Genomic DNA, 16,224 nt, shown 5'->3' with positions numbered 1-16,224 from the left:
ATATCCACCAGCTGCGCTTCGTTTCACGTCAGCGCGTGGCTGCACTGAGCTGCCTCCCAGCTTTAAATACGGCGCCGGAGAAGAGGTCGCTCATGAGCAAAATCCCACCCACCGCTGACCACCACTACGGTGCATCAGGCCGAGGACTTGGAATAGCCAGAGCCTTGTCATGTCATCCCTTCATGCTAGGTTAAGCATTCTTTTTGCTCCCCGACAGCTTGTTTCACCTGCCAACTTTCCTGCTTTCTGCTGCCAACTGCAGCCATTCAATCCATGCGTACGTAGCACAACCGCTTTGTTTTCTTTGGCCGTACCGTTACGCCTACGTCGAACGATGATGACAAGGACGCGGCCGAATGCTCGCAAATATAAGCTTGGGTGTCATAAGATGTTGCGCTGTTTTTCGCCCGTACTTCCTGAACTTAATCTCGTTTCATCCTGACTTCATTCATTTATTCTATCCGCACATTTTTTTTTGCTTAATTCATACCGCGTTTTTATTTTTCACTTACATGTATATTCCTAAGATGTAGTCCACAATTCATCACTGCAGAAGGCCCTATTTTTTTCGAAAATATGCGCTAGACGTAAAAAACAACTTGAACTCGTGTAATTTATACGGACGTGAGAAAGAATCTGCGCGCGCCTCTCTCAGCGGCTGGAGTCTCTCAGTGTAGGTGCACCTGAAGCCAGGCTGCATGATAGGAATAGGTATCGAGGCGCCTACTCCATCTGTAACCGTCAAATATGGCAGCATCCGTGTGAATAGCTTGAACAACGACAAACACCACGCAGGTAATTTTTCATATTTGATATTTCGGAACACACGATTCGATTTTGAGTGCGGCCGCGGAAGGTGAGTTAACAGCGACAATGACAAGAAGAGAGCAGGGAACTTCAAATTCAGACAGGCTAAAGATAACTGGCCACATAGCATGGTCTGGCCTTCATGTTTTTCAAACTAGATGAGAGCACAGTTTCGAAGAAAATATTCTGTCACTAGTTCTTCCTCACATAACTGCAATGCATTCGCGGTAAATAAACAAGAGCTCATGGTTTCCCTGCGAGATTAGTTAGCGCTTAATGTTACATAACAAGGAAAATGTAATAATGAACGTGCCCTATGTTTTGGTAGCTAATTACAGAATCAGCCATGTGGATGGTGGCAGCGCCTGTGATTAGCAATATGCAAATGCATCTGGACAACAGTAAACGTTAAATAGGTATAAACTTTTTGCTATTTTTGAACATAGCTAAACCGTTCTTTGATGTGCTCAACTTGCCACGAAGCCCAAAAATTATTGTTTATTTGCAAAAATACTGGTCTATTCCGTAACTACAAGCTTTCCAACTGGTAAGCCCGACTGCTTAAACCTTTCGTAATAGCAATCCAGTGCTCTAAAGACGGGTCAGAAAACTAGGAAGCCGAAAGGACACTCTCATGACTTTTACAGTTTTATTGCAGTTTCTTTGGTCTTTGGCAGTGGGAATCAAGTTCACTGCAAGCATTTCATATCCTCCACACTGGTGAACTGCGTCCAAGGTACTTCGTGCACAGTTGCTGTACAGGAATTCATCGCCTGGAAATTGAAGAGAGAAGTTAGTTTTGCATTGTAGGAAATTGTTTCTTCACAGAATTTATTCAGGCTAGGAAGATAGATTTCCATTAACAAGTCAGTCACGGCTGCGGAATGTTCACTCCACCGTTTACGAGCAGGATAAAAATTCGTGGTTTGTGTTCTTCGCATTTCCATCCGCTGATATAAGCGTTGCTTGCATTTAGAGTGCTATTCGCTACAGACTTCTTCGCAGCGTTCCCGTCCTCTACTTAAATCGAAGATGTTTGTCGGATTTTTTCCTGCCTATTGAGCAGTGTAGTGCTTGAAATACCTTCGAGGTCGACTGCGCTGAAACGAAGGCTATATATATATATTTTTTTCCACAGAGAGTTATTCATGATGGCACAAAATAACTATTTGGAGCAGAGAAGTGAACTTCATCCGGATACCGATCCTTTAGCTTAGACGATATTTGTGTGGCTTACGAGAATGCACTGAACGGTTTGGGAGTTTATCACAGCATGCGAATAAAAGCGTGTTAATTAAGTTTAAACGCGATAAATTACAGAAAAAAATACATGTTGAAGGCTGTTCTATTAACTTCGTCATGTTTAGGATTACTTTCTTGCGCACAGAAGATTTAATATTTAATGATTTATTATAACATCGTTTCACCTTAGTCTAATTACACAACATTCTGGCACACGCACGCGGCTTCTGCGATGAGCTGCGAAGTTCCAACGTAAAGCTTCTAACGGAATTATTTATGGAGTTACGTTGCCCCCGATTAATTTGGACACTTGCTGCTTAAAGTACCTTGTGCACCAAAGTGGCTTTGACACGGTGAGTGGGTTTCACAAACATCGTTTGACATAATTTTTACGTGTTTAATACCACATAGTAACAGATTGTTCTCATCGGATGTAAATCTTCACAAGGAAAAAAAACACTTCAAGAACATAGGAGAGCTATTGCATTGCTACTAACAGTGCTCAGAGTAGCCTGAAAATACACTGTAGCAAACATACGCAGCCACTGTAACGCTGAGCAGTGAAAGATGCGGTAACTATAACAAAATGTCGTACGCTTTTGGACCCCATTAAATATCTCTGCCATCCTACACTTATCCTTATTATCCATATTCAGTATGTGCATTAAATTTCTTCCTGTGCGCTACAAAGAATGAAAGCATTTCGGGAAATTATTTGCTTACCTCTGCCATAATGCAAAACATGGAGTCGTATCTTCCGCGCTTACTGTGGTTGTGCCAATGCTGCGACTGAAAGAAGATGAAAACATGAAAACATGAGGTCTTATCTTAACGCAGATAAGACCAAAAGTATCACATTCACTAATAAGAAGCATCCTCTAAGTTTTACATACACACTTGGTGACGCACAGGTTAAGAAATATGATCAGGTGAAGTATCTGGGGCTCATCCTAACATTAACCTGCGTTGGGAGCCTTACATCAAATCCATTTGTTCTAAAGCTGAAGTTAAATTACATTATTTAAGGAGAAAGCTCCGTAACACGCCGGCCCATATTAAACTCAGTGCCTATAAAACTCTTATAGGACCTACCCTAGAATATGCGGATATAGTCTGGAGCCCCCATCAAAAAAGTTTAATGAACAAATTAGAGCGTATCCAAAAACAAGCAGTGAGGTTTGTCTATTCAAAGTAATCACGTCAAACTAGCGCTACCAGTCTAATCGTTCAGTCAAATTTACAAAGCCTCTCACAGAGAAGAATCATTTCAAGATTAAAGTTTTTGTTCCAGCTTCTTCACGGTCACTTCAAAATAGCCAATTCATAATACTTACACCCGCCATTCAAACACTCGTCTAGAACAAACCATAGTAAAACACTTCGTCAACCAGTCAGCCGTGTAAATATCCACAAGTACTCCCTGTTTCCAGATGCTATATCCTATTAAAATAAATTGCCTGAAGATGCGGTGAAGTGTACGTCTGTGGAGCTATTTCTTAATTATATCGAAAAAATTGACTTTTCTGTTTAATTCTCTCCTAATCTTTTTGTGTTTGGGTCAGAGAACATCTCTGTATTTTTGAATTTTTGTTTTTACTCTGTTTGATTAATGATGCATTGTGAGCACTCCTGCATGCGCCCGAAAAGGGCCTGCAGTATGTTCAAATAAATAAATAAATTTTATGCACTGAACTATAGAAAAACAAGAAAGGCCATGGCTGTTACTAAAATTACCTGCATAGAAAATTTTTCTTTGATCAAGTAACGTCTAACGTGATTCAACACACTGTTGACAAGACAAGCCGCAAAGCCAAACGTGGAATATTACGCACAAAGTAGCCTATTTAATGGCGAAGATTTTTTTATGTGCGTCCGATTTTACCCAACACGAGCTTGCATTTAAATGAGGGAGCAACCGTCCGCCTTGCGAGTACGAAAAAAATATTTCACAACAGTACTCGCTCATTAACTGCTTGTAATAACTGATATTGTTTTTGTTATTGTGAAAAATATTATTAGAGTAATAATAAAGTGAAAGTGAAAGGTTCGCAGAGCCGGTAAAGCCGACGCTAGCCTTCTATTCGTTTATTTATTATCTAGAGAACAAACGACAGGTGGTTCAGCCCGTGCAGTGAACAGACATGGCCGTAGGAGCACTGGACTAAGGGCCCCTTCCAGTTATGGGGTGCACAGCTCTTTACTGAATCAGTATTTACCAGCACCACTATCGATGGAGCCAGTCACACGGGAGGACTGGGAAATACTTAACGACCAAAAGCGAAAAGGGCGAAACTACTCCCACCATAAAAGAAAGCATGGCTTGGAGGTTGCTACAGATAAAACACATATTTACAACTCCACACTTTTCGCCTCATGAACCGCACATTATACCCATGCACATGCCCGGTATGCGGGGAAAACCCCACTTCTTATTACACTACATGGGCTTGACAAAGCGTGCAGGTAGCTCTGAAAATCCCAAAGCGAAAACCTTAGCAATGGGAGGACGTGCTGTACAGCTCAAGCTTCTCAAGTTTAAAGTCCCAAACGGAGCTAACTAGGTCACCGGGTGCAGCAAACAGCTGTATAAGCTCTAGTTCGGTGTGCAAAGCTTCTGCATTGAATAAAATGTTTGTCATCATCATCATCATAAAGAATTGATCCAATTGCTCTAAAAGCTATTGGCATATTCACGGTCGAACATAATTTAGAGAGCAAATAATCTAATTTCCCTGAAAAAACCTTCGCTTTAAAAATTCCACAGATATCTGTTGTTTGATGAAACTGCTCTCGACGACAGCCGTTTCCTTGACGCCGAAAGGACCAACAGGTTCGAAAGCACCGTCTGCCAAGAAAAGCCGTCAGTGAATTAAGAGCATATGGATTTAGAGTTAATATACCGCACAGGGCCAGTCAATGATTACTTTGCGTGGTTTATTGCAAATTCATTTCGAAAGCCTAGACAATCCATTCAAACAGAACATTTTGTCGACGTAGGCTCAACACTTCTCTTCGAGAAGAATGGCGAGTTGAGCTATTCGGATCTAGTTACTTTTGAAAACAAACATTAACCACATGGATGAAAGACGCAGGAGGAGTAGACACTATATTCTTGAGGTTGGGGCAGCCAAAAATAAACTAATTATTACCCCCGACCTGCAGCAATAACGCAAAACAGGGTTAGTAGACACTAAGTGCTCTACACTTTTTTTGTCATCCTCCCTGTGGGCTGAATTCTTCTTTCAAGACATACAACTCTGCTTTGCGAGTTTTTTTCGGGCTTTTTGAAGCGAGCCTCTAGGAAAGCAAAATGTCAGTTTAGTTAAATATGCTCCCGGCACTAATCGTATTTATATAAAAGTTGCTGATAATCCTGTAGAAAAGCATGCGAAATTTAAAGCTATCTCAGAGTGATCGACAGAGTGCATCTAAATGTACGAACTTTTTGGGAAGCTGACTGCTTGGGAGCGCATTGATTATTCTTTTACTTCCAGTGGCACTTAGGCTGCAGACGTAATGCACGTTTGAACGCTCCTATAAGACTAGTGTGGATTATGAGGAATTCACAGCCTAACGAGGATACACTGACCAGTCAAAGCAGGAACTGTACGAGCTAAATATCCTGTATTTTTGGTTTTCGTAGGGACAACGGGACAAGAATTGTTTTTTCCGTGTGTGAGGAAACTGGGTGCGCATGGAGACGCGTGCAATGAGGCTGTTTTACAGAGTTATAACAAAAACAAGGTAATGGTGCGTCTGCTGGGCCTTGCTGAATAATTTTGGTAGGTTGTGATGCCAGACATAACAGCTGTGTTGAGTACTAACATTAGCAGAGCGATAAGGTTTGCAGAGTTGGATGACAGCCCAGAAAGTTGAATACATGGCCGTTTTTCACAAAACTTCGGCATAAAAACTCTTTGATAACGCTATATGTTGGCTAATTTGATGATGATGAATTTTTATGGCGCAAGGGCTCATGTGGACAGAGAGCGCCACGGCACAAGGTAGTTTGCATTGCACATGGCGGGGGCAATGACCTATTACCTCGCATTTCACCCTAAAGAAGCCGAGCACAAGGCCTGGTGAAAGCTTTTACCCATTAAATCCCCTGTGGGTACCCGGCGGCACTGGATTTTCGGCTAATTAAAAAAAAGAATATTTAGGACACAAATAAAACTTTTATTTGCTGCTGGTAGAAACTCTTCGAAACCTATTCACATTGTTGCTAAGCGCAGTGATAAACTGAACTCGTTCACTTAGGGTAGCTTTTTTTGTCAGCTTTAAAAGCCGTATTTTTCCGAGACTTAAAAGTAATGAAAGCCTTGGAGTTTAGATAAAACGCATGACTCTCCACTAAATACCATGCAACGCTCTTCGAGCAGAAAAAAACACATTCTCTCTTCTAAAAACGACCAGCGGAGAACAAACAACCCTTATTCGCTCTGCGATTGATATATGGTTCGACTCTGGATAAACGGCAACTGAACTTTTTAATTGTTAAACAATTTTAGATTGCCCCCATCTGTTGTGAGTCCGCGTATCCACTTTCCCAAAACTTGCTACTGCTTTCTTGGCATTACGTAATATTCCTTTACTCCATGTTTCGCTAGCTTCAGTCAAATCAATGCGCGGGTCTCGTAAGCTTCATGCTGAGCGTATCGCCTTCAGCGACATACGCTGTGGACGGTTTTGAAGAACGCGTTTTGCTCCGGCAACGCTGAGCTCAGCGCAAGTTCATTACACTGTGTGCGATGATGATAAAAAGTGGGCAAAGAGCATTCCTCCAGGATAGCAACTCTGGAGGGAGCTCAGACGCACATTTCTTTAAGCGCTTGGCTGATAAAAAGTGTGCCTTAAGAAATGCATTAGCTGGATGTAGAACCAGTGCAACGTTCGGTTCTCTGACAAACTCAAACTATCGTGGCATGAATTTGCGTCTCTTTCAGGGAGAAAAACATTTGTTGACACGTAGTGCTCTATTTTCATGTCGCTGTACGTTTTGTGTCCAGTTGGGCGCTGCAGGGTTAGTTAATTACTGAATGACCTAAACAATTGTAAAAATAATAGAAATACTAAGAAATATTGAATTTCACGATGAGCACGGAGCAGTAACTGCCACCTCACAGTGATACCATAACCGCGTCGTGAGGGCAAAGATCCAGACGAGCCCAAAGGAAAGTGGCGAAGAGAGGTTGTATTCAGGATGGCTTCGAATTACTTTTCCCTAGGTAAATGTTCCGCGGGCACTGTTATCCCACACCTCTTGGAACTTTTACCCGTTTTGCCTCCATATAAATGCGGTAAGATTGGATTCCCGGACTCAATGATGAGTCATTGTGCCATAGGCATTCATTCTGGCGAATCGAGTCCTGAATACTAGGTACAACACAAGAAAAATTCGGCAGAAGAGTACTACAACAGTTTATATAAAACCTCATCAGCTGATTCCCCACAGCACGTCATTACCTTACCCCTGCGTGCATAAGCGGGTTCTGTGCGCACACTTCGTGCATGTGGGTTATTAGAATACTACTGCGGGGTGCTAACGTCCTTGCGCGTCAGGGGTCCCGATTGTGCGTCGGCGCTTCGCAGTCAAACAGCTTGAAATATTGCCTCATCTTTTCGAGAAGCTGTTGGACGCAGGAAATATGAAGCGTTCTTTCTCAATCGCACTTTACAGTGCACAACTTATATTTCTGCACCAATTATCCCAAAGTTTCCCTCAGGAGATCGCTAATGTTGGCAGCAGCCGGTGTTTCTGCAAATATTTAGTGAAATATGTTGAATGTTTGCCCTTTCAGGAGTCTCTTGCCAACGATTAAATTTCGACTGGGGCGAGGAGTATTTGAAAGAGGGCGAGGAGTATTTTCTTGTACTTGACTCACTGGTACCCTTGCAATGTTCAAAATTACCAAATGCGAACCCTATGTTTTATTGTGGAAACTTTTTTTTTTGTGGAACGCAGAATGGCGAGCAAGCTATTTTCTCTTTTTGTTCACCTCTCCGCGTTTCGACAGGTTTCCCCTTCATGTGCATCGTGGATCTGCATCAAACTGGTTTCTTCGCAATTTTTTTATCAGCTTCATTTCCGCGAAAGTTCTTTTTTTTTGCATGTTACCAACTGTGCAAGACCGAATTTTTATGAAGCAAACTGGATGTGGTGATCTTGCTGCCATAGTACATAGTGGCGACGGCTTCATGATAAGCTTCAAATATTAACAGGCTGCCAGCCGTAGGAATGCCAATGGTATCTCTTCAGTCTTCATAAAACAGGTAGTACAGCATGACGCCACTAAAGATAAAAAGCAAATTCTCCATCCACAGCTGCTAATTTTGAAATTTTACATGTGATATTGGAAAGACACCTCTATGCAATGATAATTTCTGCAGTCATAACTGCGTGAAAGTTCAGCTGAACCATAGAAAATGCAGAATTCTTCTGTCCGCCATGAACCGCTTCTACAACCTCCATGCAAAAATGAGCCATTTAAAACAAGTTTGGCGCTAAGAAATGTTTACATTGTCTTTCCCGTTCGTGTTGAATTGTGTCTTTGCAAAATTATGTCAACCAGTAAAGAAAAGGACGACAAACTGAAACGACTATTCCACAGAAAGGTATCATATAAATATAGTGATTACTGTCAGAAAGGCTGTAACCTTTGAAACCAAAAATATAAATTGACGGATAAAGAATACAGATATATTGTTCTTTCCATAAACAAGCAAAACTGTTTTTTACCCCACTGATTACATTTCAAAATGGCGGTTTTTTCTACTGCAAAACGCAAAGTAATAGTGTTAGATTAATTTATTTGATATATTCAAGCGGGTACTATCCCCACCGAGTAAAACCCAACGTAGAGTACGAAACCTACCTTGTGGCCGGTGCAGCTGAGAGGTACCAGGTCAAAACTCAGACTATACTTCACTCCAGACACCACCTAGAGCATGAAAAGGTCATATAGACGTTAGACGTCGTTTTTGCTTGCACATAAAATACATTTGCAGCTTTGTGGCCGCGACAGTCATTGATTTCCAATGGGTATAATACTGTCAAAAGTATTTCAATCTCACTTTTAATGTGACGCTTCGGCACAATGAGAAACCATTTTCGTTGGAGAAAAGCAATGAAATGATACCATCTCACCATCGAACTTTTGTTGGCTGTGAGACTCATGTAGCGTCTCGCTATCGGTCAAACGTCCTTAAAACACTCGATTTACCGCCGCAGAGTTACCGTTGCTTTTCGCCTTGCTCCTAGGAGCAGCCGGTACAGCAGCAATGTATTCGCCCTGTCTGTCTGTTCTGCAGCACATTGCTCCTGCACTCGAACCAGGTCGAGTGGATTGGCTTAAAATAAGAGGAAACCGCCGCTTCTGGCACTTTTTCAGTGCGATCCAGCGTCGCAAGTATAGTGACTGCTCCCAAAGGTGCCGAATGCTGCTGCTGGGTTGCAACGCTTATGCAGTAAATCAGACCGATGTCTAAATGTAACTGGTAGCAGTGAAGCCGTATAGCTCGGCGAGAGGTATTAGGATCGCTTCCCGTTGTGTCGTGGCGCATTCTTTGATTGGTGGACGCATACGGGAACGTACTCGACGAATTTCGTACGCGCGGCACGTTACAATGACGCACCGCTGCTGCGGCATTCACGCGAGGAAGTTACACAGCGGCTGCTTGTAGTCATCCTAAGATCCGAAGTTGCACTCAAGGTGATTACTCGAGTCTTGCTCCCCACATGACAGCGCGATACGCAGTCCGCTGCCTCGGTCACAATAATATAAAGCGATGAGGGCAGATTCCAGTACAGGAGCAGTGAACTTCAAGAGAAACAGACAGGGTGCATGCATTGGTCTTGCGTCGGCTCCTGGCAGTTGAAAGGCGAATAATCAGTGATAACTGTACTAAACACGAAACTGCGGCACTACATTGAGCGGTGTTTTGAGCGCGTTTGGTTGCTTGCGAGACGCAGATGAGTCCCAGAGGCAAAAAAAAAAAGTTAGAACAAGCGGGTTAATTGCAGTGTAAATGCGCCTCCAGCTGTCTCAGACGAAGCGGTTTGATCGTCGAGCCAGCCCCGCAGGCTCTGGTTTATCAAAACCAGGCCGCTCGCTGCACAAGGTGCGATCATCCAGTCATGATCATCATTAGGACGACAAAGACGACGACCGCCGGCGAATGCGAGGAATGCGGAGCCATGTCGGTTGGGTACGTGCACATGCGCCGGCTGGGCTAGGCGGCGCTGACACGCAGTTTTTGTTGCGAAAAAAAAAAAAAACACTACGCAAGTCACCGAGGCATTTCGCGGAGAAGAAGCAAGGCCATACTGCGCATTGGAGAGGTCGGCGCACAGCTGGCGCGCCGCTGCCGTCGCTGCGCGGGTGACTCAGAGGTGCCGCCGCCACGCTCGCCAGTTGCGTATGCGCAGTAGCGGCTGTTAACTAGCGTGCCTTGACCGCCACCGCTACCGCGCGCTCTCCATCGCCTCTCTCTTCTTGTTCCTTTCGCAATCCTCCGGATGTAACCAGCGCTAAACCACTGCCAATTTTTTTCTTGTCCGGCGCGCTTCCTTCACTTCTGGCCGCACCTGTACATTCATCAACCAATGAGTTTTGACACTTTGCGGACCCAAAGCCGACTGATTAACCGGGCAGAGGACAGCTCAGTGGTCAACGAATTAAGCTCAGTAACACTATAAAGCATTTCCCTGGCCAAAAAATTTACAGTCACAGAGAACTTCCTACAAACAGTGCTTCGTATTTACTAACTTTTGGACCCGTTGGTCACCACAGGATTGCATCGCCAACTAGCCTCATCTGCTACCGTATGCAGTAAAAGTTTTAGCAGCATAGATTCAGGTGCAACAGAAATGCAGCGGAAAGATTTAAAGTAAAAATTATTTGCCGAGATCCCTTCTAGACTGTCCAACATAGCAAAATTTTACGTAGGTGATCAAAGCCTAACCTTTCCCATTTTATAGTGTAGGCCGGGCATTTCCCCGCGAAGAAGTAAAGAGTATCCACTCATACAGATGAGCAACGGTTCAAATCATGCATTGCGTCGCTTAAAAAGAGATGGTCACAAATCAAAAATATAAAGCTCGAGACAGTGATATACGATATGGTTAATTTAGATAGGCAAATTAGCATTGGCAAGTCACCTTTCTTAACAAGAAACACAGGAATACGTTGCATAGGCATAATCAAGATTTCACCTACGTCGATTTTATAGATACTAGAGGTTGGAGGGAATTCACTGCGAAAGTACAGATTGAACTTTCGTGAAATGCGGAAGTACAGTGCCGGTTGCATTGTTCCAGCTGTTGACCTAACAGAAGAACGCGTTCCAGAGAAGAAAAATATACGACAGCAGCATTCATGTCGTTAATAATCATTTTGCGCAGCTGAGAACAACGAAGCAGATTAAAAAGAATAGGTTCATCTTCGACATCAATTTTTTGACATCACCATCTTCGGTCAATGTTCTGCGCAAGCCGCCAGGACAGGGTCATTTGCTGCGTAGTATCTGCGTGCGTGAAACAGGCTCACATTTTTAGAACGACCACTCCATGCGTACGACGCAGATTTACACACATTACGAGGAAGCATGAAAGACATCTGCAGATTCTTTATAGGTCTAGAATACTGTATATTCACAGGACCAAATTAGGCTACGTATGAAACTCTGCTCACATATTAGTACGTATTACGATTATTTGAACATACTTAGAGACTGCAGCACTGGTGGCCCATTTCTAGATATAAGTGCTTAAGGTGACTTACTTGCGATGCTACATGATGCAGCCGAATGGCAATGCCTGGAATGCCACCCGCGTTCCTCTTACCCGTCAGGGCAAAATGTGCAAGTTGGGCATACTTGTGGCTTCCGTAGGGATCATGGATTCTCCACCCGCCCAGTAGTCTTGAACAGTGGCCTTGCGTCACCGTTAAAACAATTACCAAAAAACAGATCAACGTCGTCTTCATCATGTTCGTCCTAGGATCTCTTTCGTCCTCCTGCTTTACACTTGGCGCCACGTAGGGTCACATGCTAGCTTCGAAGAGTGTTACCCGCTTTGTTCACCTAAGCGGGAACAATGACGTGCATACATGGAATAATAGAGCTTTGTCTGCTGTGTACTGGAGTTCTGGCAGTCTATTTTGCAGGTTTTCTTTGGCAGCGTTTGCTTTCAGCAAGCGCAGCTTTTTGTACCTGTTTTTCTCAGTCGCCGTTGTCCTTTTCAAGTGGCCGCCAAAGGCCGTGCTTTCGTGTGCGTCAGCCGCAGAACTGCGCGAATGCAGCCCTACAGCACTAGTTCGGGAATAACAATGCCAGCATTCGGCTGAAGCTTATATGCTTGCAGTTTTTTTGCTCTTGAGGTTTAGGAAAATCCGAGACTGTCTTGCTTGCCTGATTGCACATATGTTGCAGAACGTTCTCTGAACTCGGCGGAGAATGGATTTCAATGACATTTCTTTTCTGTCGTCTTGTACAAGAGGTGCAAGAACAAAATTATTATTTTGCTGTAATAAACTACAATAGCGGTCTGCACCATGGTTAAACAGACGATAGCAGAGTGAGGTTGCAGTGATATCGTGATCTTAAACTCAGGCCAGGAAATGCAGCAGCATCTGTTTTTCCTTCACATGACAGTGAGAGCTGAATGACGGTGTATTTAGACTGGTCACTATACTGGTAATGGTTATGATGAATGTGCGTGCTATTACAAGTAAATGTACAAAAGTCACTGAGCAAGTCAAACTTAAAAATCACGTTTCGGGACCCGTGCGGGTCTTTTGTTCCCAATGAGGCTAAAAGGCCAGCCGTCGGCATTCAAACGCGCAGAATATTTATTTATTTATTCAATGTGCCTACAGCTCCCTGAGCGGCATTATTGTAGGGGCTGGGGGTTAAGTACATTAACAGGAAAATTCAATAGAGTAAAATAGAACAAACGAGAAATAAAGTTACGTATTGATTGCATCTAAAACGGTAGCATCGCCCCTTCGTTCCGGTTCATGGTATGAAGGGTCGTTTGGATGAATGATGACTCAAGCAAAAGGCACGTCGTCAAGTTCCGCTTATCAGAGAAAATTGGAACGCTGTCCCAGTTGATATTATGCGCTCCCTCGTGCGCATGCTGGGCAATCGAATTAAAAGTTTTGACATCGCGTTGATGCTGTTCGATTCTTATGGTAAATTTCTCCACTCTGCTGATGTGGACATGGTTGCAATCACCGCAGGGAAATCGATAGACAACACAACGAAAGCACTTATCTGGCAAAGGGTCCTTCACTGTCAGCAGCACATTTATAAATTGGTTGGACAGCATCTGTCTAATGAGTAGGTTGTAGTGCATGAAAATACGGGACAATGTGTCGCTGACCCAACGTGCAAACTTGAGGCCAGCAGTGGCGGCCTTACGACTGGGAGCGCTCGATTGCAGGATCAGCTTTTGCGAACTTTCCTCAAAGTGGTAGGGATAGCCGTTAGCAGACCGCTTCCACCGTACCTTTCTATGCAGAGCTTAGAATTCAACATTTTGTTTCCAGATTCACGTCGCACGGGTCACTAAAGACGATACAGCAGATCTTTTGTGGTCAGCCAGTTGACCGAAATTAAAGTGAAAGCAATTTACTGTGTGTGTTGTTTCCGGTTTACATCGAAGGGGAGTATCGCGCAGTAAACGGGAGTACACGGGAGACGGTCGAGCTGTTCATACTCCACCGTGAACTGTGCAGACTGGCTCGGCTGCATTCAGTCCTTGCAGTAACCGAGAGACATTCTCTTTGCATAAGATTCAAAAACAATCATCCACGAAGCGGTAGAAAACCTTCGGTTGTGGTGTGAAATTCGAGAGAACTGTAGAAGTTTCAAGGCATTTTTTTCTTTGCTTCCTTCCTATTGGAGCTGACAGAAATTTTCATTGCCGCAATTGATATTTTTATAAGTTCATTGCAACGCGATTCTAAGAAAGTTGTTCTTTTTTACATAGCGAGGCTTTCATTGCGCGCTTATTGTCATCGCACAGCAAAATGGTTTAAGCATGCTTACTGGTATTCAACAGCAACACGTTTTGATATTATGCTGTTTGCCGAAATTGACCTCATAAACTGTAGATCATGTATCCAAACTCTACAATTTACTTCCAAAATTCATGTACTGTGGAGAGTTGCGCCCCGCAAAGAAGAAGATAAAACATGTGCTTGTCGGAAATATGTCGCGATGCCTGCGAACATCAGAACAATTGTCTCATTCTGACCATGGGGACATAGTAACAAACTTTCTACATATAATGTTGCTGCAGGTGGCCGGTGTGGACTACCAGCTAGATAAGAGTGGAAGCTAGTTGGTGCTTCATAGTGCACATGTCGCGCTAACTTACACAGACGCCACATGCAAAGAACAGCAACAAAGAACAGCAAAGAATAGCATCGAGGCGCATAGTTTCTACTGAGTTCACTGGATAAGATGCGGCGCTTTAATAGAGAACCAAATATGAGTTAAACAAGAGACAGTTAATAGTTTTTGTTTCTCAATAGGAACACTTTCACTCTTTCACTTATAAGCTGGTAACCACTAGTCTGGTAACTTATAATTTTATAACCATTGCATTTCTCTATCTTCGAGTGCTACAGACGGTGCGCTGACGCAATTTGATGCTCCGGATGTTCTGCTCTTGAATGCTTCAATAAGCTCTCTCGAGTTTTTGTTTCTTCATTACCTAGGGTGGCATCACATAGAAGAGGTTTGCATCATTTTTCTCGTTCTTGCTTTACCTGAGATGGTGGTGTTGTCAAGACAGCGTTTGTCTGTGCAATGGTGACAGGGGGTAGGTAAATTACCGGGATGTGTTATGATCACAGGTGTTGGCGTGTTCCCTTAACCTAGTGTTAATGCAACTCTCGGTTTACCCAATGCACCTCCTACTACAACCATTTCTTTAATGCACTTAACGTATCCTATGTCGTGGGCAATTTTGCACGGTGGTATGCTTTTTCTGTGGCCTTGCTGGTCGAGAATTAAGATACTGAAGAAAAGCAAGCAAAACGCAGCAAGCCTCTGCACGAGAGACAACCTGGACAGACTTGAGAAAGATGTGAAGGGGACCAAATTGCTTGCGCTGGGACACTTTTTTGGCATAAAAAAACCCACGAAGAAGTCAATCCATTCCTACTCATCATAGAGGACATTGAAACCTGGCGCAAGAAGTCGCAAGAAACCTACAGGCGCACCTTCGTCAATTTGCAGGTAGATCTCGCGTTCAAGGTATATATGTATATGTATCGCAGCATATGGAAGTCCGGCGCTCTGGTCGCAGGAGGAAAAGCGATCAAAAACTTCGGCTTCACGAAGTTGTCGAAGGCTTCCTTGAACTGATATTGACATACCTACGCGAAAGATACATGCAGCGCGGAGAGATGTCTGTAGGCGCATGTCTGGCTCCTGTACCGGCCAACGTATATATGGAAAAGGGAAATAGAAGCGTCAAACCTATCCTGGAAGACCTTGGAATCTTCGCCTGTTTCAGCAATGTAGATGACTTCCTGTAATGCTTTCGTATTGAACACGCGGGCTAAGTGGACACAAAATCAATCACAGAAGTCTTCCAACGCGCCTTTGCCGGATTGCACTTCACGCACGAACTATCCGAACAATCAAAGATAAGATTCCTGGATGTCGAGATCACGGAAAGCAGCCTTTTCAATGGTTGCCAATAAAGTACCAAAGGGGGAACAAGCTATCCAGCGATATGAATGTCGATATCCGAAGCTCATAAAAGGTGAGTCGCATTCGCATGCGTACTGCAAGCCACCGAAAAGTCCTATGGCCACGTGGTGCAAAAAAACCTTGGTGCCAATTTTGCGAGGATCACATAAAGCGACTATCCGAATGTTTTAATAACTTCAGTCCCAGAAATTGCGCTGAAAAGGACAATTGGAAAGAAAATCTGGAAAAAACGAGAAACTTTTGAGGTCAAGGTGCAGCCACCTGTTCTACTGTATATTCATAAGGTGTTACATGGCTTTAGGAGTATAAGAGACAGGCACAGCATCCCAGTTTTATTTTCTGCTGGAAAATTTCGTCGTACTGTACAAAAAATTAAATAGACCACAGAAGGAAGCAACCTGCCCTGCGAAATAGGCTACGTCATAAAATGGGCTAATTGCGGTA

The 16,224-nt window shown here is 43.5% G+C and overlaps 1 protein-coding gene across 1 annotated transcript; it reads right to left on the bottom strand.

Annotated features, from left to right (window-relative positions):
• Window positions 1–1,442: 1,442 nt before the first annotated feature.
• LOC149333492 (cystatin-2-like) lies at window positions 1,443–12,341 on the bottom strand. The gene is made up of 4 exons (XM_089558695.1): window positions 11,832–12,341; window positions 8,925–8,990; window positions 2,773–2,838; window positions 1,443–1,580 (listed from the first exon to the last, which is right to left on the bottom strand). The coding sequence occupies exons 1-4, from the start codon at window positions 12,036–12,038 to the stop codon at window positions 1,497–1,499; spliced, it is 423 nt and encodes a 140-aa protein (XP_089414821.1). The 5' UTR covers window positions 12,039–12,341; the 3' UTR covers window positions 1,443–1,496.
• Between the last annotated feature and the right edge of the window lie 3,883 nt (window positions 12,342–16,224).

Source organism: Amblyomma mixtum, chromosome 8 (assembly GCF_055824585.1).
Source record: "Amblyomma mixtum isolate Tamu chromosome 8, ASM5582458v1, whole genome shotgun sequence".
Lineage (NCBI taxonomy): Eukaryota > Metazoa > Arthropoda > Arachnida > Ixodida > Ixodidae > Amblyomma > Amblyomma mixtum.
This window is presented reverse-complemented; position numbering and strand designations above follow the sequence as displayed.

Excerpts from the sequence above, each read along its gene's own strand:
- LOC149333492 (XM_089558695.1), bottom strand. The coding sequence starts at position 12,038 with ATGATGAAGACGACGTTGATCTGTTTTTTGGTAATTGTTTTAACGGTG. Across the intron at positions 8,991-11,831 it reads TGCATCATGTAGCATCGCAA|GTGGTGTCTGGAGTGAAGTA; the intron begins GTAAGTCACCTT and ends TTCATGCTCTAG. Across the intron at positions 2,839-8,924 it reads TCAGCTGCACCGGCCACAAG|TCGCAGCATTGGCACAACCA; the intron begins GTAGGTTTCGTA and ends ATCTTCTTTCAG.